Source organism: Amblyomma maculatum, chromosome 10 (assembly GCF_055883805.1).
Source record: "Amblyomma maculatum isolate TAMU_Amacu chromosome 10, ASM5588380v1, whole genome shotgun sequence".
Classification (NCBI taxonomy): domain Eukaryota; kingdom Metazoa; phylum Arthropoda; class Arachnida; order Ixodida; family Ixodidae; genus Amblyomma; species Amblyomma maculatum.
This window is the reverse complement of record NC_139353.1, coordinates 10,990,207-11,017,885: the sequence shown is the minus strand read 5'-3', so window position 1 is coordinate 11,017,885 and position 27,679 is coordinate 10,990,207. Positions and strand designations below refer to the sequence as shown.

At 45.2% G+C, this 27,679-nt stretch overlaps 1 protein-coding gene across 1 annotated transcript in view; it reads left to right on the top strand.

The window, feature by feature from the left end:
• The window catches only part of LOC146175587 (protein Skeletor, isoforms B/C-like), a 44,151-nt gene that overhangs the window by 9,641 nt on the left and 6,831 nt on the right, over positions 1 to 27,679 (top strand). The window contains exons 5-13 of the mRNA XM_084580831.1: positions 149 to 311; positions 1,676 to 1,748; positions 6,252 to 6,432; positions 9,601 to 9,736; positions 11,267 to 11,409; positions 14,680 to 14,803; positions 17,957 to 18,076; positions 20,640 to 20,834; positions 24,727 to 24,926. Of these exons, the coding sequence (XP_084436957.1) occupies positions 149 to 311; positions 1,676 to 1,748; positions 6,252 to 6,432; positions 9,601 to 9,736; positions 11,267 to 11,409; positions 14,680 to 14,803; positions 17,957 to 18,076; positions 20,640 to 20,834; positions 24,727 to 24,926 (1,335 nt within the window). The remainder of the gene's footprint in view (positions 1 to 148; positions 312 to 1,675; positions 1,749 to 6,251; positions 6,433 to 9,600; positions 9,737 to 11,266; positions 11,410 to 14,679; positions 14,804 to 17,956; positions 18,077 to 20,639; positions 20,835 to 24,726; positions 24,927 to 27,679) is intronic.

Sequence of the window (27,679 nt, the reverse complement as noted above, 5' to 3'; positions counted from 1 at the left end):
GAGTCCCTGCTGCATACTTTTTGGCTGCATGTAACATCGTTAAGCTCTAGTAAGAATTAAAAGGTTACACGGTCATAGAGGCAGAACATATCGAGTATTCCTTGTATACATAAAATTCTCATATCGTGTGCTTGCTTGACGAACGCAGAGAAGCTTCGCGCACGTGAAAATCCCGGCAGACTTGGACTATCCACGGTCAGCGACAGTGGCCACAGCAATCCACGGCAAGCACGCCAATGCCACGGCCGTCATTGTGAAAGATAAGAAGACCCTGCTGCTGGTGAAATTCAACTACGACGGCTGGGCGCCAGGTTAGTCCTAACTTTGCCTCACCCACCTCGCGTGTGTTTAGAGGAAATGTCAAAACAGAAATACTTCCTGTGTTGATGACAGAGAAAGAAACATTTAGGGAAATACTCTTAGGCAAAGGAGTTCTGAGGGCGAGCATGAAGAGCATTTAAGGACTTATTTTACAGAGTTCACCAGTGAGTAATTAGCTTCATGCTTTTTGGGGTATATGCTCTAATGTTATCAGCATGAATTTTGTCGTAGCTTTGTCATTTCTTCCGGAAATTTTTATTCAAACATATAAATTCCAATTTTGCCGCCCTTGAGAGCTCTAAAATCCTATAGTCATTCAATTTCAAGGATTTTCACTAACCTTCAAACTAAGGTCACTGAAAACCTCTAAGTATTATAATTATCCAGTTTTAACGCGATAATAATGGCGAAAGCAGCAAACCAAGAGACTGGGATTGCACTGAAATGAACTGTTTATTAGTTTGACTTGTGCCTGCAAAATAATTAAGCAACTTGACTCCGGGGATAGCAGCAAGTGGCCTTAAGCGTTTAATTTAAATTCGGCAAAGAAACATTTAGTTGAAGCTGCCAAATTAACAAGAAACAATGTGGAAGCGAGCGCGAGTGACTGAAATCGTTCCAGATACATTTCGGTGCATTTTGCGCGACAAAGGAAACGATAAAGACACGCCCAACGGCTTTGAGCCTGCATAAACAAACAGAACAAAACATTGGTGTTAACTAATTCCGCCCGTTACATGCATTCCGATAAGATTTCCCGCGGCTTTTTGCAGCAACAATAAAGGTTACAATAATTTGCGGCAATGGTTTGTGCCTGACTGCCAAAGGAAAAGGTAGATTACAGAAAGAATTAATAGGCACTCCTTGTTACTGGAAGGCGAATTCCGGCGAATGGCGAATTCCGATCATATGACTTTTACTACCTTTGAGCCCAGTGTAAAAGAATTGTAGTGCAACGAAGCAATTACGGTGATATTGCGTAAGGCTTTAGGAGAAAAAAAAAGGAAAAAAAAAAAACGGCGGATGAAATTAAGAAACAGGGGACGTTTTGGGAACTACAAAAAACAAGAGAATGCTGCTTTCCTTCCCTCGGCGCTTTTGTTTATACTTTTGCTAATGCAGTTCCTTTTCATTAATTCGTGACGACGCGAAAACACCAAATGCATAGCTCTTCTGCCGCTTGTTATTTTAACTTGTTTGTTTTCTCTCTCCTCCATTTGACTAAAAAGATTTCCTAATATCCGCTACACGCGTATTAATTTTCTTTCCGTACGCCGCTTTCAACTAACTCCTTACGATATGCATCCTTCCTCCAACCAACCAACCAACCAACCAACCAACCTTCCTCCTTCAGACGCCTACTTCATGGCTGGAAAAGGGGACCATCCTGGACTTCAGGGGGTCAAGGTTCCAGACGAGAAGGGAAAGTGCGTACCATCGCCTGACTTCCAAGCGCCGTTCGGAGTATAAGCAGAGTACCGGGCTAGCCATATTTAACCAGACACTAGGGTTTGTTACAACCCATGTGGTGGAGCCTTCATGGCACCTTTCAACTCTAAATCTGCGTAAGATAAGGAGAAACCTTGTCACCGCTTTTCGAGATTTTTCGGCCTAAAGGGATGACGCAAGGGCCCCACTACACAAGGGCCAGAAGCAGACCTCGCTGTCTGGTTAGTTTGGCGAAAACATGTAAGTGGTGGAAATTGCGAGTAACTGCCATCGCCGTAAATTGAGAGCGAGCCCGCAAGTGCACGGTTGGATCAGCTCATTAGATATCTATACCAATAATTATTGAAACTATCACTACATCAGATCACTGTCCAAGGTCAGAAGTCGCAAAGGATAAATCCTATGTTTTCTGAGACCCGTCGTGGTTAAGCTAGGCGCTCGACTATTGGGCCCAAGCATGCGGGATCGCATCCTGGCCGTGACTGCCGCTTTTCAATGAGGGGTGAGAATCTAGGCACCCGTGTGCTGTACGCTGTCAGTGCACGTTATAAAGAACCTCAGGCGGTCGAAATTTCCGGAGTCGCACTACGGCGTCTCTCATAGCCCGCGTCGCTTTGGGATGTTAGATCCCATAAATTAAACCTATGTATTCCGAGATAATCATGTTAGGTAACGATATTTGAATAAGAAGAGAGAAGATTGCTATCTTCATATTTATTTATGGCGATCACTATCCCTACATTGATCACTACGACTAAAATATTAAGATAATTAAAGCAGTTGGTCTAGTGATAATGATATATTGCTGAACCCCTGCGGCGATGGCTCAGTGGTTAGGACTCTCGGCTGCTGAATCCAAGCACTCGGGTTCAATATCGAAATACCGGCCCACCCGCTTGGTCGCTTCTCGGTGGAGGTGAAAAGCAAGGCGCCCGTGTAGCTGTGCGATATCAGTACGCATTAAGGAACCGCAAGAGGTTGAAATTTTCAGAGCTCTCCACTATACGGCGTTCAAAACAGTCTGAATCAAGTGGAAATCTGAGCAGCTTCCCACCGAGGTTGACAAGAAGCAGCAGCATGGTCGTGCTTCGTGGCACTACTAGCGGTTATCCGGTCTTCCTCGGCTTGCGAACTGAGACTCCCTTAACTTGTCGAAACGTTTGCTTGGTTTGCGAACTGCACCAGCCTCCCCCCCCCCCCCCCCCCCCCCTCCGTGCTCCTGTTCAGCCCCCTTCCTTGAAGGAGTAACATAGCTCGTACCAAGGAAAGGAAGAATGATTGGGACAAACGTAGGTGTGTACGGCGTGACATTTCAAAACAAATGCGGCCTAATATCGCCTACAGTGGGTTTTATTCAGACTTGTACGTAACGCGTTAAAGGTAATTGATTACTCGTAATCAATTAGTTTTTAAGTAATTTTGTAATTAATTGATTACTTTTTCATACTGTACCGCTTTGGGTAATTCAATTACTTTATATGTAATTGATTACTGGTAATCAATTTCTTTCTAAACTTAAAAACAAGCAAATGTGAGTGAGTTGAGGACAACGCAGAGGGCTATGGAACGAAAAATGAATGAGATAGGAAGCGTGCAGAGTGGGTCGGAGAAATAACTCAAATTACTGACATTCTAGTGGAAATCAAGAAGAAGAAATGGGCCTGGGCAGAATATGTAGTGCGAAGATAGGATAACCGATGGTCGCTCAGGGCAACAAACTGGATTCTAAGGGATGGAAAGCGTAGCAGGGGGCGGCAGAAAGTTAGGTGGGCGGTGAGGTTAAGTTCACAGGGGTCAAGTGGATGCAACTAGCACAGGACCGGGTTAATTGGGGGAATATGGGAGAGGCGTTCACCCTGCAGTGGGTATACAGTCAGGTGATTATGATGATGATGAAAAGTGAGTGAACCCAGCACAATAGCGCAGCTGCTTTTGAGCAGGTCCCTTTGACAGGCTAGAGGGGTGCACTGATACGGTGATCTCACTGGAAGAAAGCTTTCCTTGTGCATAAGGCGAAGCGCGAGTGACTGTGCCATTCCAGCAAATAGTACGGCCGCATGCGCCTGCCTTTGGTGATATATCCATCTCTGGATGCTTTTCGTAACAACACATAAATAGCGAATTTCTTACAATCAAGAAAGTCGCTTTTTTATTGACTTTCTAACGTTGAAAGTTGGCAGTTGGGTTGAAAATATGCCTTAAATTATATCGGCTATATAATGTGTTTAATAAGAAAACTCATTACTGCAAGTCGGGACTATTATTCCGGTGCGCCACCTCTTCGAGGAACGAGAACTTCTGCATTCATCCGTTGCGATTCCTCGATTTAAGGCTAAGTAGGTGCCTAGTAAAGAGCGATGCCAGGAGGTCGGTCAGCTATTAGCCGATGAATTGAGCCGTCCATGCTGTGGCTTCACACCAGAGAGCGCTTCTGATGTTCCTGACGCCTACAGGCGATTTTTTTTTTTTTCAGCTATTCGTTTGCCCTACCCGCAATTCCTAACCAGAGCGCCATCAGCAGCGAAGCGCGGCACTTCTTAGATGATTTAGACACCAGCCTCGAAGGCTTGCGCAACCACAAGTTTGTGCGCAAAGTTTTCATTTGCTAAATACCACCCTTCCCTCCAGTAATGTTTAGCGTATCTGCGGACCTCTTCACGAGAAAACGCGCGAGGATTAGCGATGATAACATGAAAAAACGTCTCCACTTAAAAATTAACGATGTTTAACGGTATACCACGCAATCTGCAGTTTCTCTGTCGTCTCTGTACACTTGCGTTAAATGAATAAACTGTTCGAAGAAAGGTAACGCAAAAAGTAATTGATTACTTTTCTGTAATTGTTCATTTACTTTGGCGGGGCTGTAATTGACGCCTGCAATCAATTAAATTTCGGTAACAGCAATCGCAATTGTAATTGGTCACTTATTTTGTGTAACGTGTGCAAATCTGGTTTTATTCCCCGCTTGCTGATAATAATAACGGAGCGCGGATAAGTGTTTAGCGTTAGGCGCCGCTGCGCACGCGCGTATTTTATTTTTTATTTTTTTCAGTATACTTACAGCGCCTGGGAGGCATTATTGTAGGAGGGTATAGATACATGGGGTGGCGCGAGGAAATACATCAGTAAATCCAACATGCAAGCAACAACAACAATAACAACAATAAAGCAATACAGCAAAAACAAACTGACACAGCATACAGTATTTTTGAAAATTAACAAAACTAAATTTCCATAATAACAGAACTAAAGTGCACACAATAGCATAAATTCATAAATGAATAAACTAACATTCAATGAATAAAATTCTCAATATTAGTTGCAGCCATTACATCACTAGGGAGCTGATTCCAATCGTTAATCGTGCAAGGGAAAAATGAATACTTAAACACATTAGTACGACACTGATAGGGTCTGATATTATTATTGTGGTCTCTTCTAGATGACAAGTAATGTGGCTGCTTAATAATCATTTTCTTATCAATACCAGTTTTATTTTGATGTATATTGTGCAGAAAGTTTAGCCTTAGGATTTTTCTGCGTGAAGAGAGGGTTCCAGCCCAAGCCTTCCCGTATATCAGACCCTGTAACAGTGTAACGATAATTTCCGTTTACGAAGCGTGCTGCCTGTTTCTGCACCCGTTCCATTTTATCTATTAGGTTCTTTTGTGTATGGATCCCATGTTACGCATGAATATTATAAAACAGGTCTAACGATAGTCAGATACAAGTTCGCTTTCAGTGAAGGAGGGGAATGCTTAAAATTTCGTCGGAAAAAATGAAGAAGGCGGTAAGCTTTCGTGGTAATTTGGGTAATATGATTGGACCAGTAAAGCGTTTGAAAAACGTTACTCCGAGGTACCTGACATGTTCGGCGGTATTGAGTGCACTATTATTTATGCTATATGAACTGGGGAACCTTTTCTTTTTTTTGTGAATTTCACATGGTAACATTTTTCGCTATTCATAGTCATCTGCCACCGGTTGCACCAGATAGACATTTTTTCTAAGTCGCCCTGCGGAACAGACATATCAGCACAACATTTAACCGGGCGATACAGGACACAACTATCAACATACAGTATAATGGTCGATTCAAGGCCTGCAACTAAATCATTTATATAAACCAGAAATAATAATGAACCAAGCTCAGATCCTTCAGGCACTCCCGATAAGACATGCATTGGAGCCGATATCAACCCGTTTAAAATAACCTGTTGTTTGCGCATGTGTAGATAATCTTTTATTCAGCCGAGAATATTTTCAGGGATGCCCAGGATTGATAATATCATGCAAAGCAGATTCTGTGGTGTTTGATGCGCATGCTTGGATATCATCAGCAGTAGCGACCACTGCAAGACCGTACAGAGCTCACCGATCTTCTTATTTTCTATATTATTAATACTCGCACACACTTGTACTAAACTTGGATGACTGGGTTTACACTTACAACATGTGAAGCCCTACCCGGATATTCGCAGAATCCGGAAGGTGGAAAAGACTTCCGGTCAAAATCAGCGCCTGTCCTTGCCTGGCAACCTGACCGTGGATGACATCGACTGGTTCTCGCTCTACTGCAAGAAATGCACGGATCCCCTGATGGAGATCAGGATGCCCAAGAACCTCAACGTGCCTCCCAGTAGACAGTCGCTCAGGAGAAGGGTGAGCGTTCCATAGTTGTCAACGCTATAAATTAGTTTATACTAACCTTTCTGCGGTAGAATGTATCCAGGGACAGCGTTAATACTGCAGTACGGACTAGTTGTTTGGCCATAGTTGTCAACGCTATAAATTAGTTTATACTAACCTTTCTGCCTTAGAATGTATCCAGGGACAGTGTTAATACTGCAGTACGGACTAGTTGTTTGGCCATAGTTGTCAACGCTATAAATTAGTTTATACTATCCTTTCTGCCATAGAATGTATCCAGGGACAGAGTTAATACTGCAGTGCGGACTAGTTCTTTGGCCATTTTGGTAGTGGAGAGCAGTGCACCGTAATTGCAGGCAAAATGGAACAGACGCATTGTCTTTGACGCTTCTGTGTTTCCGATGCACTGGTAAGTTATTAAAAATAAGTGCCGTCCCTTCTACTGATGATTACACTTGTCCACAATAACGCCACCATAGAGGTTGGATGAGTCAGTGTGCCAAATTTCTATTCACCTCGTCTTAATCCATCTTCGCAGCTGTCAATGCAGTCACCATATACACCCGCAACTATGTACCCGCAAGCTTCCTAATCTCACGCCACCTGAATTGCTGCTTGCCTTCCCTTGCAGCCATCTGATTTGCCCTAAGGAGTAATTAGTTGTTGATTTTTCATTGTGCTTAATTATCAGAGCTACTACCATCTAGCCATGATGGCACCCGCTTCAAAGGCGATTTGTATACAAATGACCACAAGGTTGAACAATGTCCGAGGTGCCCATTCCTCGAGGCTGAGCCTCGAGAAATGCTCAAAGGATGCCTGTTTGGGCCGCTGTTATGCCAGCGCAAGCCCGGAGGGTCAAAATTGGCGCGGAGCCCTTCACTACGGTTTCCCATAATAATGCGATATGGTATTAGGAGTAACGGCATCATTAGTCCTTGCCGCGAGGGCGAATACTGTCCGCCGTCGGCGGCGTTGGCGTCTGTGTGTAGCAGGTGAAGGTAATTGTTTTAGTGATGATAGGGCTTAGGGGAGCTACAAGCGGTAGTGGTCGTAGTTATATAGTACATGATCTAGGCGTCAGAGCAACAGAAAAAAAAAGAGAGCAAGGTAGAGAAATTTGTTGTCATACTCCGCCCCGTATCTTTTTTTTTTTTCTCTGCAACCATTGATCCCCTCCTTTCCCGTCCCTCAATGTGCGACTCGGGTGACCCTGAAAGGTTTCCTAATCAGCTATACACGCCCATGTCTTTGAAGAGCGTGTCTTGCGAAGCATTGGACCTACTCATAGTCTGTTAGCCATCTGCGGAGCAGTTTTTTTGCTGTCAATGTAACACGAATTTAGGCCGGATTTCTCATGTGAAAAAGAGCTCGTAGTATTCAGCCAATACATTTCTGTCTCCTTTAACTCCTCTCATTAGGTAGAACTTAATTTCTGTAGATTTCTGAGAAACATTTTGATTTAGTCGCTCATAACCTCTTGCTGCATGAACTTGCACCATTAAACATTACTGCCGCACTCGTAAAATGGGTTGAACCTTATCTTCATGAAAGAAAAGCCGTGTGTAGTATTTGACGATACGAGTTTAAATGCATGTGCGTGACCTGTAATGTTCCGCAGTTCTCAGATCTTAGGTCTTATTTCTCTATTATTTATAAATGGCATTTCTACATACACTATGTACTCCATCAAAATCTGTTCAAGCGTTTAAATAAGCAGGGTGTGCCCTTACTCTAGTGAAACCGAATGAGGGTTGTTGAGAGTCGTCTATTCTAGTCTACTCAATATTTTTCTTCTTCCTGTCCCGGCCGCGGCGGCCTGTTTTCGATCGAGGCGAGAAGCAAGGCGCCCGTGTGCTGTGCGATGTCAGTGCACGGTAAAGAACCCCAGGTGGTCGAAATTTCCGGAGCCCTCCACTATGGCGTCTCTCATAACCTGAGTCGCTTTGGGATGTTAAACCTCATGCATAAAAAATTATAGAGGTTCAACTATCCTTCAGCCAAGCTTCAGGGGCGTTACCGTTCGGCCGCAGGCGCAGTCTTTGCTGCCACTTCGATCTTGGCTCTCTTACGCGCTGGGTAAGCTTCTCAGAAACGAGCTAGTCTGGCTTCTCGTTGTTTGATGGTCTCGATGTTCTCTCTGGCAAAACTGCAATCTATCTTTAGCTAGATGGCGCATGTGTATGGCGTATTTACCTAGGTTAAATGAAAGAGCAGTGCAGAAGGAACTTCATGGAGACGACTATGTTTACTTCACATCGTGAGAGTGCGTTGCAGTTTTACACGAGGCGTGATCGGCTTCAGCGATAGCATAGTGTTCTCGTGCCTGGCCACGACGATGAAGACAATGTTTGCTGCACAGCGCGCGAATTCAAAGTAACAGCTGCACCATCCATTGACCTTGAGGTTTGTGCATGAGAGCAGTAGAGCTAATGCTCTTAAACTTTAATCTTTGATTTGGTTTGGAGGGTTGATTAATTAACTATTCATATTGAAATTATTGCCCTTAGGAACAAGTTGCCAGAGCAAAAAGTTGTAGATCGTCTAGAAAAATGTTTAGCTGTAGCACTAATCACTGGCCACCAGAAAAAGCTACGTGACCAGCTGCTGGCATGGTGCCGTCGCTGCTAGTGGGGTCTATGCACGTCAGACATTGTAGCCATCACTGAACGTCGCTTCTGTACCGCGCTTCCTGCTCGTCTCTAGCGCTGTATTTCGGTTTCGCACAGAAAAAAAAAAGAAAAAAAGATTTCCTCGCACTGCAGGGCTTTGGAAAATGAGTTTACCTTCGTTTCAGAAACTGATATGGCGTCGTCTTGTTCGTGGTTTCGAGCGTCCCATTGGGACGAACCACCGAACTGCGATAATTGAAAAGTGAATTAGCCGGTTTTCGTTAATTGGCGGTATAATTAGAGGAAGTTTGCAGCACATACTGTGCCCGCTCTATGGCAGTGAGTTTGCTCCTGAAAATATTTATTTTGTATTTTGAACCCACTCTTTTTAGGAATTTTTGAAATTGTTCGCTGAAACACCCGGTATTTCATGCATAAAAAATCACACCGTTCGCCTTCATTTGCATGCGTATATGTGTGCGTGCGTGAGTGCGTGTGTTTTAGTGTAGCGATAAAACCGTATCGGGTGCTTAACCTTTTCAGTAATTTCCTCCTTTCTTTCGTTTAGCCGAAAAAAAGCATGGTGAAGATGCATAAACAAAACGTCCAGTATGATAACTGCGAGACCATCGTCGCAGATAAGATACAAGTGGGTTGGAAAATTCAAGGAGACAAAATCAGCATCCAGCTGACCTCTGATGCGAGTGAGTCTGGCTCATTGATGCGTTTGTGATGTTACCAGGGGTGGCGCGTAACCGGCTCAGTGGTCGTAATTGGCACCTTACATGTGTTGCACAGTCTACATGTAGAAGCATGCAATGACAGGCTTAACTGAGCAGCAGCTGATGTGCCGAGGCTTACAATGGCCGCGTGGATAACGCCTACGATAGAGATTGTATACAAGCCAATAGTTTCCGTGTGTGCTCCAAATGTGTGTGGTATCCTGACACTGCAGTTATTCTTTCCAGCGCGAATTCCTCCCCGCTTAGAGGTATTTTAACGATCTCATACTTTTTCGGAGAACATATACCATGATTGCAAGGGGCAGGTGGCATCCATCTATCCGAGCGCCTTCGATACCCCGGTCAAGCCTTCCAACGCTGACTAGGTTCTACGCTACAAAAGCGCTCCAAGCACATACTAACTATGCACCGCCCCGTGACTCACTTCAGACACCTTCCAGAGACCAAATTAAAGGTTGATCGGACACATATTCTCTTCAAGCTTCACACCAACGCAATTCTAATCCCAGTTAGCCTTCACCTATCCTACATGAGGTCTGACTCTTATTGCCGCCGCTGGCTCTCACCTTATGCCCATCTAAAGCACCCTCTCTTCCAGTGCCCTGTAACCAGCGGAATCAACTTCTTCTCCTCTCCCTATGTGAAATGCCTTGCTGCCGCAGAACCGATTAGACGACCATGCGCACTCGGACGCTCTATGCTCATTGTATTTTCAGCGCCTAATAGGCCACTCTGTAATAAAGTGTTAATATGTTATGAGAAAGGTAGGCTTGAAAATCAATATTCAGAAGACTAAGGTAATGTTCAACAGCCTCGGGAAGGAACAGCAGTTTACATTAGGTAGCGAAATACTGGAAGTAGTAGGCGAATATATCTACTTAGGACAGGTAGTAACCGCAGATCCGGACCATGAAAAGGAAATAACAAGAAGAATAAGATTGGGATGGTGCGCATTTGGCAAGCACTCGCAGATTATGACTAGCAGCTTACCGGTATCGCTCAAGAGGAAAGTATACAACAGTTGCATCTTGCCTGTACTCACCTATGGGGCTGAAACGTAAAGGCTAACCAAGAGAGTTCTACTTAAGTTGAGGACAACCCAGAGGGCTATAGAACGAAAAATGGTAGGGGTAACATTAAGAGATAGAAAGCGTGCAGAGTGGATCAGAGAAATAACTCAAGTTACCGACATTCTAGTGGAAATTAAGAAGAAGAAATGGGCATGGACAGGACATGTAGTGCGAAGAGAGGATAACTGATGGTCGCTTAGGGTAACAAACTGGATTCCAAGGGAAGGAAAGCATAGCAGGGGGCGGCAGAAAGTTAGGTGGGCGGATGAGGTTAAGAAGTTCGCGGCGGTCAAGTGGATGCAGCTAGCACAGAACCGGGTTAAGTGGAGAAATATGAGAGAGGCCTTCGCCCTGCAGTGGGTATAATCAGGCTGATGATGATGATGATGATGTTATGAGCTGACGTGCTTTCCTGGCGCAGTGCCCGGCATGTGGACGGCGTTTGGAATCAGTGGATCCCAGGACAGAAGCATGATGGAGGGCTCTGACGTGGCGGTGGTCTTCATCGACCAAAGGAGCAGCAGGGTGTCTCTCGTCGACCACTACATCACGGCAAAGGCGCAGGTTTGGACGTGTTGCACATTCGCGGTCTTCATCAGCGCACTGCAACTCGCCGCGTGTCAGATGGGTGCCCGGGCCCCCGGCAGCGGCTGCCAGCAGTATTAGAACGCCATGACTCGCTCTGCAAATTGTTTCTCAGGTGCTGTGTTACCTATCACATGCCCCTACTAACTGTATTTAGCGATAGCACATGAGCACACGCGTAATTAAAACTAGGTTTCCTTATAATCTGCACTTTGTCTATGCTAAGTTGCCAACAGAACATGGGCCAGCACACATGCATTCCTACACGGGAATATTCTAGGCGTAGCACGGATTAGACAGCCAATTGTTTCATCTGTTGAGTACGTAGCCTCGGCTTATTTTACGATGCTCTTCGCGGACCTTCTCGGGCGTGGCCGCAGATCCCAGCTCCCAGTATGTGCTCAGGCACGTTTAATAATGCGTGCATGCACATCGCCAGCGTATGGAGCGCGCTGCAAGCGTGAGGTCTTTCATTTCCGAGCGCAATGGAAAGGCGGAAGTGCTTTGGAAAACGCTCAGAAATATTTCATAAGTACCACATGGATTCACTTTCACCTTTTGTTTCCTTTATTAACGACTTTGCAGAGAAATAACTCAAGTTAACGACATTCTAGTGGAAATTAAGAAGAAGAAATGGGCATGGGCAGGACATGTAGTGCGAAGAGAGGATAACCGATGTAGTGCGAAGAGAGGATAACCGATGGTCGCTTAGGGGTAACAAACTGGATTCCAAGGGAAGGAAAGCGTAGCAGGGGGCGGCAGAAAGTTAGGTGGGCGGATGAGGTTAAGAAGTTCGCGGGGGTCAAGTGGATGCAGCTAGCATAAAACCGGGTTAAGTGGAGAAATATGCGAGAGGCCTTCGCCCTGCAGTGGGTATAGTCAGGCTGATGATGATGATGATTACCGACTTTGGCGTGGGACAGGTACAAAACGTAATGGCAGAACACGTCAGCAACACATTTACTGATGTGAAAGGTTTAAAAAAATTTTCAACAGCACCAGTTCATCAAGCACTCCAATTCATATTGCTGGTCAGGAAGTACTCTATGCGCTTCTCTGAGCCATATGACACTTTCAATGTAGTCTCATTCGATTCATTAAAGGGAAAATCTTACCAGTGTGAGCTATCATGCATGCACGCCAACACCCAAGGTCGGATTCTCAAGCATTTCATGCGAGCGCTCGTTCTCCACAGCGAAGGCGTAGACCATACGCTGATTTTGCGCCTGCTACATTGTGTAATGAATTCAAATCAGCTGTATGCAGCTAAACTTCTATTAACGGTACAGACACTTCCACGAGAAAAACATTCATCCAGCTGATGTATTTTTATCGACGTTATGCATGCATTACGGCGGGCGACAGACGTGCTACACTTGGGCAGGCGCTGCCACGAACGGCAAAATATGGACGCTCAGTGTTCGTGGTGTCGCACAACCTTCGCCCACCCGCTGTTGCCGCAGCGCCGTGCAGGTTAAGAGTACGGGTAGGCGACGATTCTGGAGCTGTTTTCCCTTTTCGACAGCTCGAACGCCGTAACCACTGATCCGGTGGTTCATATTTTTTAGCGTATTCCTGCCGTCTATCATTCACAATACATTAGCAAAGATAAATTTCCCAGGCTTTGTAGATAATACATATTTGAATTTCTCGTTCCATACGGTTTCAGTTTCTGGAAGTGAACGATGGTTGCGACGTCACAATTGAATGTGGGGTCACGGAGGGCATACAGTACCTGCAATGCAGCACCTATTGCGCGCTAGCTTATCGGACTCGTTCCGCTGAAAATCCGTCCTCCAGAGCTAAGGTACCACTTAAAAAAAAAAAAAAGAAATAAAATGCATGGAAAACATGTCTTAAAAAATACGCGTTATTTCGTATCAAATTGGTGTCGCAATCGTTTTTGTGCAGTGTTCATGGTGACGTCATACCATTTTGCTACCCATTTAGCATACACCTGATGGTCAAATTGGGGGCTAGTTTACGATACGAATTCAAACCGACGACATATCTGCCTCCAATTGTACACAATTAATTGTAAGCGTAGATATCCAACGAGAAATGAGACAGATAGTGAACGTTCCTTTCCTTCAAAGCCAACTTGAACAAAATTAACAAATATTTCGTCCATTGCAGTAGCTGTCGCTAGGATAAATGTTGGCATGCACTGAAAAAGGACAAAGCAGCCATTATGCTCACTGCAGCTTTTGTACGCTTCACCACATAATCGTATGCTTACTTGTGGCGCCGCAACCATCGTGCAGCAACCTGAAACTGGAACTGGTGCTACAGAATAAAAAAAAATGATTTACAGATTATTTGGTGAGGGCTAGCAAATTCCACATGCTGATCATATTGTTTACTAATGGCATACACATCATTCCAAAGCAAAACACACACTAGAAAAAAATAGTGGGTGTTTAAGTATGACTTGAACCTAATTGTACGAGCGAAACCTCTGGTTAATGCGTGAATTTACATAATTTATTAAGGTTGTACACGGCTTGAATTAAGGGGATGCTCAAGCTGCACATTTAGTGTAGACGCGATAGCGCCCTTAACACTGCCTTCTCATTCCGCGATATTTTTTCTCGTATTTATCTTGCGTTTCGGTGGGCAACTGCACTTAATTACAATTATAAACTGGATTATAAGCAAAAAAAAGATAAAGCGCAGTATCTTTCTCACTTTTTCGGTGGATTAGTAGTAAAATGGTAGACGCAGAGAGGGTGCGAAGCAATTCAGTGCGACCAGTATAGTCCCGTCGGTTCCTGCTTGCGGCTATGCTTTCGCTAGTAACAATGCATTTGGAAAGAAAGTATGAACTAGCGCAAATAAACACAAGAAGTCGAATGTTGCAGAGGCGCGTTCCTGCTTTCAATGTAACGGTGCGTTCGTTCCTCCGCCGATCTCTCCCTATCATGCGAAGTCGATGCAATGCACAATGAATGAAATACGCTCGAAGTAGTTCAAGCTATAGGACTCAAGGAGACGAAGAATGGACTGTCTAGCGTATTTTGCTCATTTTCATCCATACATTTGCCGGATCTTGGAATTTGTTACTTTATATAGGATTTGTAATTTTTTTTTTCGCGCCAGGAGACAGTTTTCTTTGTCATAGTTATTCCAAGGATAGGTGTCTAGGTTTTCTTTCCATTACTTCAACTTGACTTATTGTAGGTTTCTTTATTTGGCTTACCTCAGCAAAAAAAAAAAAAAAAATCTGTTCATCTACGCGGTTGCGTGCAGTGCTCTGGTGACCAAGGCGTGTGTACCGACAAAGGCGGACGTGGGAAAGATGACTTGACGCTCAAGAAGTCCAGCTACTCTAACGGCATCGTCACCGTGGAATACGAGCGCAAGTTGCGGACCGGTATAACACGCCAGTTCTCCTGTCGTATGCGTTCGTGCGTGCGTGCGTGCGTGTGTGTGTGCGTGTGTGTGTGTGTGCGTGTGTGTGTGTGTGTGTGTGTGTGCGTGCGTGTGTGTGTGTGTGTGTGTGTGTGTGTGTGTGCGTGTGTGTGTGTGTGTGCGCGCGTGTGTGTGTGCGCGTGTGTGCGCGCGCGTGTGTGTGTGTCTGTGTGTGTGCGTGCGTTCGTGCGTGCGTGCGTGCGTGCGAGCTCGCGCTCGCTCGGTCTCACACGGGTTCCTCCGGATCCACACGCTGCCATTTGCCAGACTGTCCGAGACGTCTGCGTTCCGAATAACCGTGGCTGTTTGAGGGATGCCGAGCAGAACCTCGTGCTCGTGACTGGCCAGTGCCAGTTCTGATAGGGTGGCCCCTTGAATCACACTTTAGCTATCCACCGAAATGGTAGGTGTAACATTAGGAGATGAGAAAGCGTGGTGAACAAATGCAAGCCTATAGCGATAATATATGAGGATAAATAAGCATGAGCGGATCATGTAATGCGAAGACACGACAACTGGTGACCTCTAAGGGTAACAGACTGGATTCCGGGAAGGAAAATCGTAGCAGAGGGCGGCAGGAATTTAGGTGGGTGGACGAGGGGATCAAATCTATACAGCTGGCACAGGCCAGGGTTAACTGGAGGGCTTTGCCTTGTAGTGAGTGAAATCATTTTAATAGAGATGGTAGCTGCTCATCCTCTTCGCCGGCTTCTATAGATACCGCTGAAGCCAAATATTGGCGTCTGGTTTGTGCGCTCTAAACAGACGTAGTATCTTAGCCCTGTAAAACTACCTGATGGTTTTTGAGAATAGCGGGGCCTAGTATATATGTACTAGTATTATTGGCTGTCGAAAGCAGGTAAAGAGCAATCAACTAAATTGTTGAATACTACAGCAAACAACCACTTCAGAAGTTGTAGATCTTGAAAAACAGCTCACTTAATTGCTTGCCTCTAATTACTATTTACTCAGTGTTTTTACCTTCCTGACCAGAGAGTTAACACGTGACCTAGTGCTCCTAATGGACATTGAAACTCCCTTGAACGTTCAATGAACTACTGGTCCCGGACATTTCGAACATCCTCTATCCGTCCGCGTAAAGCCGAATATCTACGCCGGATGTCCACGGGACTGTAAGATGCGTATACAAACTGACATTGCTCCGAATGTCCTGTGGACATCTGCTGCGGATATTCGAATGTTCTAGGGACGCATGGGGCCATCTGCCGAAAGGGTGCTTGACGTTCACTGGAAATTCGCTTGACATCATAAGGGAGCAGTTAAACGTCCCAAAATGCGAGCAGATTATTTTTGGAGCGTTACTGGAATTTTAGGGAAGTTAGCAAACGCGGTGAGTCAACCTGCAAGCATTGAATACGGCAGTTTTGCGAGCACATTTGTAATTCAATATTGCTACGAAGATGACGAAGCGGGCAGTGGCGCGGCGCGGGGCGAAGCGCTCGCGCCAGGCCCGCTGGCCGTTAAAGCATATTTCATCGTCATGTCATCACGTCGTTCTGCTTCTGTTGTGTCGCCGTGTTCCATCGCTTGTCATGCCACCACGTAACAATATTCTGTAATGATAAGCAGGCAACAATTTACAAGGCTTAAAGACAGAAAGTGACACAACATCATTACAATGAAGCACCGTCGCTCGCCACATTAGTTTCGGGCTAGCTGTCACAACCAGCTCATCTAATTATCTGCTGGGCAGTGTCAGTGATCTCATGTCTTTTTTTTTTTTTAACTAGGAATGCTCCTTTGCGTTTCGTTTCGTTCGCTGTGGCGTACATGTGGGAAATCATCATTGCGCATTTCTCGGGCATGGTCTCAACGACTGGAGACATCTCTTATATTGTCTTTTCACAACTTGCTGTTTATGTAATACGATGCAGAGATAAACCCCACCAACCGGTGTTTTTGGTTGGGAATGGTTAGAAGTGATTAATCATTGATACAGTTTGCACCGGTAAAGTTCCGTAGACGTATCTATATCAAGCATTTTGGAGCAATTTTGATTCGTCGTCATCTACACATTCGACAGTTATACTTCTAATTTACTCACTGCGCACTGTAATCTTTACAGTTATAAAAAAAAATGATATGACTATTCACTGCCATTCATGCAAAACAGCAAAGCTTACAACTTTTTCGATTGTGCGTCGGCACCAATGTGAGAGAGACACGCGCATACGTTGAGGTGGTACAAGACAACTAGACCGGACGGGAGCAAACATATAGTTACAATAACTTATGTATCGGACTCTTTGTAGGTCCATGCGCAATATCGTTCGCTCTAAGAGTGAACACGACAGCGTGCGGCGGCCGGCGTTTCCAGAGCGCCAGTGCTTCCGACCAGGCCGCACTTCAAGCGAAGTACATGGCGCAGGCGCCAGGGAATTCGAGACTGAGAAATCCCTAAGCTGCCCCGATCCCTCCTACAATCCCATAACCCTTTCCCTATATCCCATTTTCCTTTCCCTTGTCCCATCTCTTCCCTCTACTTCCCAGGGGAGATCACGGGGGATCTCCCCGGGCGCGCTCTCCGGCTGTGGGCCGCTGCGTAGAGATTCCCTCATTTTTTTGGAACCTTCGGGTTCTTTCGCCTACGGGTGCAAACACAGACCAAGCTTGTCCTTCGGGACCAATTCTTTTATATTCGATTGGATTGAACCTGTTATACCTAGAGTGACACGGGCAGAGGCATATTATTTTATTGTCTTTTTGGTTGCCTCACCATATTTGATGATGATGATGATGATGATGATGATGATGATGATGATGATGATGATGATGATGATGATGATGATGATGATGATGTGCTTCGCGTAGCCTGTTTTGTGCGGCCGGGTTGCACGTATTGGCGCTCCGAGGTCACCATGCCGCACGCTGGCATGTTTAACGTTGTTTCAGTAGATGACCTTGTACGTGTCATCATTGTAGTGCGCGAACAATTACAGAGCGAAAACTTTTATTTGTATCATTTGCAAGGAAATACTTCAAGTTTCTACCTCTAAATGATTTCTACATGGGTGAATGTCTGGGATGACGGCATTACAGAGGCAGTAGAAGACGCGAACGCTGAGCTGAAACTGCCTTTATTACTACTGCGCAGGTGACAACAGGGACAAAGATTTTCCGAGTTCAGGGTCACTGACCGTGGTAGCAGCCCAAGGTCCGGTCAACAGGCTGCAGCCGGATCTGGTGCTGTACCACACCATGGTGGTAACCAGGGGTGAGTAATATGGCAAACTTGAAAAGAACGACGAGATCAGTACCAGGCTAGTTTGGTACCAGCAACTTCCAGTAATTTTTCTGGCCAAATTTAGGTTGCGCATACACAGCTACGGAGGCACATATGGCGGAATGTATGGAGTTCGTCGCACATTTTTTTCTTCGTAGCCTGTAAAAGAGCAAACCATGGCATTAACTGCAAAAAAATAGAAGGGAGAAAAAGGAAAAAGAAAATGGCAACAGACTAGCCTGGCTTCTCGTTGTTCCACGGCCTCAGCCGCCTGTTTGGAAACACACACACACACACACACACACACACACACACACACACACACACACACACACACACACACACACACACACACACACACACACACACACACACACACACACACACACACGCACACACGCACACACGCACACACGCACACGCACACACACACACGCACACACACACACACACACACACACACACACACACACACACACACACACACACACACACACACACACACACACACACACACACACACACACACACACACACACACACACACACACACACACACACACACACACACACACACACACACACACACACACACACACACAACTGTAGGCTCCGTTTTTTAAACTAATTGTGAGAGAACTCTTAAATATATTAAAACACCTTTATAAACACATTGATATAAGTGGTTTAATCTTCCTATGCCTAGCCAACATTTGTTGTTGAAGTTTATTAAGTGCTCGCAGCTCGAACTGAAAGAAGCCGCCCGGCCGCGTCGGCCGATTTTAGATGCAAGCAGAAAGTAAGGCGCTCGTGTGTGATGTCATTGCAAGTTAATCAATCCCAGGTGACGGGAATCACTGGAGGCATCCACTACGGCTCACTCATTCTGAGTCGCTTTGGGACGTTAAACCTTAAATATCATGCCAAATAAAACCAAAAGAGTGTTCCCAGGATGCTACCGGTATTTTGAGGTATTTGATGGAGAAAGGGAGTATGTCTGAGCGCTTGCACAGGTTCCTTTACTCTGTGCATTCCCTTCTGCCACTACTCACACCCCCCTTCCTTGTTTTCCTAGGTGTAGGTGTGTCGCAGGTATGCAGTATATTTTTATGTAGCAAATTCTCAAAGAAAGAGTGCCCCTCGTGGTTTTTTCATGTGTACACGACTCCATGCTATCGGACCTAAAAGCCGCTACAAACTCGCATTATGAAAAAGATGCCTGACAGTTAACAAAAATGCTTTGATAAGTTCTGGGTAGAACAAGAGGAAGAAGATGGCTTACATGGTATGAAAGAGCACTGAACAAGGGTAGATGGGGGGAAGCCTCAGTTCGCAGGTCGAGCCAACGTTCCGACAAGAGAAGTTTCGACTTGTCGAAACGTTGGTTCGACCTGCGAACTGAGGCTTGATAAGTTCTAGTTATTTTAGGGACCATATTTCGTTACGAAAATTGGAGCCCTATGTTGTAACCCAACAAAAATTGCAAAAACATAAGAGCGTGTCATCATGATCTGTTAATAATTAACTGCATGGGTAATTAATAGTATAATATTTGGTATCCAGTCTTAGAGTATGGCAAACTCGATGGTGACCTCTGAATTCGGATGGGTCACCCACCAATATTTGACCTCATCACAACTGAACCAAAACTGATGTTTAACCCAATCGGGTATGGCCAGTTCAGTAGTGGCCTCCAAATTGGGATGGGCCACTCCAAACATTTGGTGCTATGTACCCCCAGAATTTGACCTCGTCAGAATTCGACCACAAATGGTTTGTAACCTAATTCGAGTATGGACGTGGCGACCTCCAAAGTCAAGTGGGCCTCCCTGGACCTCTGAAATTTTACTTCGTCTAAATTTTACGAAAATTGGTGTATAACCTAATTAGAGTGTGGCCAACTCAGTAATGACATGAATATTTAGGCGTACCACCGCCAAAATGTGGCCTCCCCTGGACCCCCGTAATTTACATCTTCCGAATTTGACCAAAACTGGTGTCTGACCTAATTTGGATGTGGCCAACTGGATGTTCGCTTTCAAACACGCGTGGGTAGCCCCAAATATTTCGCCCCTTCACCCCTTACATTTGACACCGTCTGAATTTGTCCTTTTAGAAACAGCAATTGAGCAATGGTTCTGAGCAATGAAAGGCAGAATTCAGAGTAGAACTGGACGAGGAACTCGCAATGATTTTCGAATTGTCAGCAGACTTAATGCACCCCTGTCATTTTTGTCGTCCTTGTTCAATACGCAAATGTTTACTTTTATATTCAATAAGCCAACTAGCCCAAATTGTCATTCAATGTCACTGACAACGAGAAGTCGGGCGTCTCTGTGCCAATTTCAGTGCTTCGGAGAGAAATAAATGAGCTTCAGGAAAAGGAAAGTCACTATTTGGCCCACATTTTACCTTTCATTACAGTACATTAAGGAGTTCGGAGTTCGCATTCTGTAAATGGTTTGAAAACTGGCACTAATTGCTTTGACTTAAGTGGACATTGAGAGAATACCGCATGGTGCGGCAACTCACTGCCGCTGTTTTCTTTACGCAGATCCTCCGGTCAAGCTGCAGATGGATCGGGCTCCGAGGCGCAATTGCCCTTCGCTGAGCCGCGAGCCAGTAGCGCCCGTCAGCGCGGGCGGGGAAGAGGCCGGCGGCCGCGACATCATGAAAAGTGAGAACGTGGAAGTTTTCCATGCTCGCATCGGCCCCACAGCGGGAAGGAACGGCTACGAAAGGATCACCGGTGCGTCGCTGTAGGATGTCACGTGTCCTGTTGCTCTGCACTCTCATTTCTAATACACAGCCTCGTCATTGGAATGGCCTCAAACACGCATCCGGCTGGCTTTTGGATTTTAGGCTCTTCTTCCTGTTTTCTTTTTTTTTTTTTTTTTTTTTTTTTTATCGAAAGAGCATTGCCAGCAACAATGTGCTTAGTGCACGGGGTCTGATACCTGGGCCAGTTGGTACGGGGTCTCGACGGAGGACCGGAGCCGTGGGGAGCAAAAACCAGTGAGGCTTCATTGAACCAATGCACTGCGGAGACGAGGAGTGCGTTTGCAGTAAATGCAGAAATAATTTATTTCTTAAAGCGATTGTTCTTACATAATTACCCCGCCCTCTGCACTATACTTGCGAGGTGTTTCCGGGAGCCTAGACAGACCGGGCACCTGTTTACTTTTGGTATGGCCAAACCGTAAAGCATAAGCTGCCATTTTTGCGCACGGCCCCACGAAGACTTGCCTCCGTAATTGTTGCACGTGCGCCACTGCAAGTATGCAGACACGCACACCATCGTCCTTGCAGAGGCGATCACATTTTCTTACGCTACGGAATTGAAGACCGGTTGGCGGCCTATTCATTCGTTTGACGGGAGCTGTGTACGCCGCCTGCTCGCAGCTGGTATTATTGCTGCAACCGGCGGGTAATGGTAAATATACGGCCGCCGGAGATTTCTTCATTCTTTTTGTGTGTCGATAAAAACTACGAGAAACTTTGGCGTCTAAACTGGTGAAAGGCGAAAGCCTAGTAAGTGCATGTTTAGTGCTAATTAGAAGTGACATTCTATATAGATGTGTTGCTATGGGCAACTGCTTAGCTATTCAATGTTAATTAATGATTTAATTAATTATTGTTGTGGAGTACTAGATAATGTTTGGTTTGCATTAGTTAAGGTCGTCTTAACTAGTAAGTGCATGGTTAGTGCTAGTTAGAAGTGCCATTCCATATACATGTGTTGCTATGGGCAACTGCTTAACTATTACTCAATTAATCATTTATTATCACGAAATTGTCATAGAATTGCCTTAAATCGTGTTCCGATATCATTCGAATGCCATCGCTTAAGTAATGATTGGTATATGCCCATATAAGGCATGCACCCTAAACGCGGACACATTTGCCGACACGGCTGCTAACGGCAGTATGAGGCATTAAAGGTTTTCGCCTTAATAAACTATCTTGGTAAATGGCCGTTTCAAGGCGTTATCAACTCACTCACGCCGCGTCTTCTCGGTAGCATCTTCAGGGTTCTAATATCTGATACGGCGCGAACTGGCACTCAATATAGGGCAATTCGTGAGGGCAGCCCTCGTTTACGGGCGGATCGCAGTACAGCCACGGATGCGATCGATCCTGAATCGCTCTAAGGTGCCCTTGGCGTTAATGAACCCACGGGAGCCTTCGTAAACATAACACCAGAAAAGTTTCGGGGCCACAAAAAGGGTGACACAACCACTTGAAAGAATGAATGAATCTTTTAAGATTGTCCGCATCTTGAACGGGAAAAGGGAAGTTAGGGGAGGCGTTACACTTCCGCATGCAACTGTCACTTAGACTCACCCCACAGGCCAGTGTTCACTGCAAAATTTTAGAAGGAAGATAAAGTGTTGCGCGCATTTCCCACGTTAGTGTTGCCTTCCTTTCTTGGGCTCGGTTTATTTCTAATCGCACCCTGTCTATGTGTTGTCGTCGACGCTTTGACGCAGACCGGCTGCTCTCCTTTCCCTCCATGGAAGTCATTGATTTATCATGATTTATGCGCAAAGGGAGTGGTATATTATACCTTCCTACGTTGTGTATATCTCCTGATGTGGGTCACCGTATGACTTTTGCTACCGGTAGGGGTCACATTTTCCTTCTCAAGTTTTTGTCACACCGGTCTCGTATGATTAGATAGGTCGTAGGCCCGATAGCTTGACTAGAATCTTGGTTTAGGCCTGTTGGTCAGAATGCACAATGACGATAGGCAGAGCGAATAAGACAAAGACTAACACAAGGCAATAGGACTGTTGTCTTGTGTTCGTCCTTGGCTCTCATTATTATGCAATAGCTTAACCCGCCATGCCGCTTACGAGTGTAGTAGTGTAGTGGTTTCAGAACTCCAGGTCGAGAATAATAATCATCATCATCATCAGCCTGATTATACCCACTGAAGGGCGAAGGCCTGTCCCATACTCCTGATATTAACTCAGTCCTGTGCTAGCTGCATCCACTTGACTCCTACGCACTTCTTAACCTCATCCGTTCACCAAACTTTCTGCCGCCCCCTGCTATGCTTTCCTTCCCTTGGAATTAAATTTCTTACCCTAAGTAACTATCGGTTGTCCTCTCTACGCGCTCCATGCCCTGCCCATGCCCATGGTCATTTCCTCTTGATTTTCACTAGATTGTCATTAACACTGGTTATTTCTCTGACCCACTCTGCGCGCTTCCTATATCACAACGTTACCCTTACAGTTTTTCGTTCCATAGTCTTCTGCGTTGTCCTCAACTTAAGTAGAACCCTTTTCGTTAGCCTTTTCGTTAGAGGCTACGTATGGTTCGCGACCGTATACGGACGCTATGGTCCTGCTGCGATCTCTGACGTTAGCTAGCTTCAGATATTCTTGTTATAGATAATTCTTGCTGTCTTTGTAAAATTCTTACTAGTTAATTTTGCTGCCAGACTTGACTCGATGGTATGCATTGCTAGGAGTACTGGAAGGAACAAACTGTGTGGCGGATTCTGAACCAACGGGCTCATGGAAATGCAGCATTTGATATGATGGGGACAGTTCCGACAGTGCCATAGTCAGGTGTGAACTTGGAATTGATAATCTGGAGGAGGCTAACAGGTGTTTGGTTTGAATCAATGGCCTAGTGAGGCGCTAGGAAAGCGGTATTCAGAGTAATTAGTATAGGTCTTAAAAATATACGCAGAGATTTAGTTTAGGGCAAATCACAAATTATCGTGCCATGGTTATCCCTGGGTTTTCATGGAATATATTGACGTTCTATGTTTTTAATAAGGGAGTAATTACTCATTGCATCCACCCAAGCGCAGCCATATGGCTACAAAGGAAATCTATACAGCTTTCTCAGAACCTTCGTAGTCAAAAAAATGAAAATAGCCTTCCTTTGTAGCCATATGGCTGCGCTTGGGTGGATGACAATGAGTAATTACTCGCTTATTAGAAATCTACTCCACCTTGGGGGATTCCCCTAAATTATCTGGCCAGTTCTATGTTTTTGCTCGGTTTGAACTGGAATTGATTAGTGACCTTAGTGGTAGAACGCCTGAAATTTCGAGCCCTCTTAACGTAACTCAACAGCATGTCTTACGGTTCCAAGAGTCGCGATATGTATTCCATTCCCACCTCAAAAGTGTACTCGAATTGGCAGCTCCTGCCAACTGTACCACGTCATCAGGTCTCGTGACTTAACGTAACCCATCTACCAATTAGCGCCTGGCCATATAAACTGCCAACTGGATGACGACTATCGGCGAAATCAGCGAATGCGAGTTCTAAATACCCGCCAGCTATGTCACATGCAAGCGGCCATGGACCCACGAACAACGACTTTTTAGTAGAATGGAAACCTAGTGCTAACCCACTAAAAATAATTAGAAGTTGTGCCATGTTGTAGACAGCTTCGCAAGATATTTCAGGGGGGGGGGGGGGGGGAGAAGGGGCTGGACGAGGACGTCATCAGAGGCGTTCATAAATCTACCGCCTAGAAGAGTCACATGCCTGTCCACAGGGGCATGGAATGCAGGAATGCGGAACTCGATCATGTGCTGATAAACTTGGCCTTCGTAGTGATTTTTGGCGCTGGATCGTACGGGCTTGTTTTGAAAAACGACGTTATGTGCCCAGGTGGAGCCGGCTGGGGCATAGCCTGGTGGATCAACAAGGAGCTCATTCCAGTGCTTCACGTCGAGAGGGGAAAGACCTACACCTTCATCGTGGAAGGCGGCAGCGATCCGTCGAAACCCGCCGCGTACCACCCTTTCTACATCACCGATAGCCCCAGGGGCGGCGGTTCAAAAGAAAGCCCTGACAAGCTCAACAAGAAGGTGATTGTAACTGCGGCCGCTGCAGCGATGCCAAGTTAACGGTTTTCTTGTTAAATTTAGTTGTTGTTTCTTTTTTCTTTTTTTTTTTTTTTTTTCATTGTTTGGCAAGTGGGGGGGGGGGGGGTAGTATTGCGGTAGGCGAGGCTCTTTTAGCTGTTTTTAGCTCCGTTCGCTCGTTTTTTTTTTCTTTTTTCTTTTCCGGCTTACGATTGTCCGACATACATTGTTTAGAATGGTGCAAGTTTTTTGAAACCATATTTTTTTTTTCTGCAAGAACGCATGACGTCACTTACATTTGAAGATTTCAAAATGCCTAATACGCCTTGAATTGATTTGTGAGGCATTTCTCAATACAATCACGCAGTCTTCTATTACCTAATGTGTGGTCCGTTGGATTGGGACCTGTGAAATACGCGCAGAAATTTAAGAAAAGGTGGCTTCAGGACTCTGTATCGCGAGAGGGCGCTAGAAGTTCCAAATGAAAATTAACGCTCGTTGTGTAGTTAAATAGTCGTCGTCTGGGCGCTCTGGGTCGACGCTAGGCCAGCGTCGATGCATTAAACCTTCGTTTTCTGGCATACCATATGAAATTCATCACTGCGACCACAAAAAAAAAAAATGACTGTCATTCAGTTGCAATGAAAGAAGCACAGTCTCGTCAGCTGGAACAAACGTCGGAGCGTAGCTGTACTCTGCGAAAAAGTGAACGAGTAGATGGATACTTTCGACAAAATTCCCTTCTTCGAGCTGACCGAGTTTGCTCTCCATGCCGATTTTGCGCTGGCAGAATGCACAGTTGTACGCGCGTTCACTCAACTAAGGATAATCAAATGTTAAAGTGAACATAACGTGAACAGATATGACGAATTCCACCTAAATATTCGATCCTGACTTCGGAAGGCTAAGTAAATTCTGCTCAAACTACGAGCTCCTCGCAAGTGTGATACAGAAGACCGGCATTACAGGAAGGGAATACCCCCTACACCACTGACGCTGCGAGCGGGCAATCGCCCACAGAGTGCTCGGCAAACCATAATGAAGCAAATGACGTGTTTTCGCGAGTTAAATTGCCTCCAGTGATCAGTTTATAGTCAGGGAAGGAAATAAAGTGAATTTGCAACTTCGATGTACACCCGCAAACAGCAGGCCGGATATTTGTGAGACTAAGATCACTCGTAGTCTTAGTTTTTAGTCAAGTGAGAAGAAAAAACGCGCTTTCTATTATATTTAACTGATTGGTTATGTTTTTTGCAGACCAAATAACAAAATAAAATCCCTAAAAAAATTCTTTTTGACTATGAATTTAGCGTTTCTTTGCTGGTTTTGGGGGTTCCTGTTGCCGGTTTTCTATTTTCGATACGGCGATACTGGGGACCGTAGGGTGGGTGTCGAGGACTCTAGATGAGAAAGTTCGGGGGGTGTCCACGATATGTGACACGACCGTGACGTTCACGATATGTGACGAGTCAGCTGTGAAGTCGTGAGTGCCCCTTTTGTTTACGTTGAGGATATACACCTTTTCAACAGTGAGCCCAACATTCTTCCTTTGCGAATTTTCGTCTCGTTCGCTGCTGGGCCTATAAATAAATACATGCCCGATAAAATTAATTTTTAATGCGCGATACTCGAGAGTATTTGGTTATCTGTGGCACAAATCTAATTTAGACAGATATAAGCCAAAGCGGAAACCTGATGCACGTTCCTGTTGTTACGCAGTTCGTGAGAGACTGGGCACGTTGGAGCACGCTGGGTATTTTATAAATTCCGGTAACACTTAAGCTTCTGAAATAAGGCGTTATTTTAATTAAATAATTGATATAATTGCTCTAAAAGACAATCGTTTCTTGCATTGCACTGCTGTCTCTCTGGCGAGAAAATACATCGGTGCGGTTTGAGCAGGTGGATTGTACGCAAGGCGGATATAATGTCCGTCTCGATGTACAACTTAACCTGCGCAAACCACACCGACCTATCTCTCGCGGGGTTTAAAATAACGATCTGTAAACAGTTAAAAAATCGCCGGGTATATTTAGGCGTAGTCTGTATAACGAAAGCAGTTGAAAGTGGCACGTAGTCCTGTCATCTTTCTTGATGCTCCATAATGTTTTTGGTACCAGTAAATTAAAAAAAAAAAGCGGGGGGAGGGGGGGGGGGGTGCGATGCAATTTTTAAAATAAATAATGGGGGGATGTGAGCGACTAGAAAGTGAAAGGAATTAAAGAGGCTTAATGGTATAGGCTCCGCATACTCAGCCACTAAGGTCACTTACTTTTGCCACGCTTTATCTATTGCCAGAACCACCGCTATTTCGACGCCACCATTCTGATGGACATTCCTTTTTGGAATTACACGTATCAGTAATCATAGTAGGGGGGGGGGGGGGGGAATTACACGTATCAGTAATCATGGTTTTGAAGTACTCGCTGGCAACTGTAGTGGCGTAACGAAACAGGGAATAACAACCACATATTTAAACTGGGTCGCGGGGCTTGTTTTCGAGGTACCCTTCAGGACAAACTAAAGCTGGTCGATGCCGACAGATGACGCCTTCTTACAGCCAGGACATTACGTCATCTGAAAACGGAGCTACAAAAGGCCCGTGTCGCCATCATCGGTTGATCTCGCAAGTTCTTTCCTCGCACGAATTCCAGTGGTAATTAAACTTACGCCGCCATAATGCTGGTCAAGGAGTATTTTTTTTTCTTAAACAGTGATCACGGAATCGGCCAGAGGAAACTTTGAAATGCCATTTT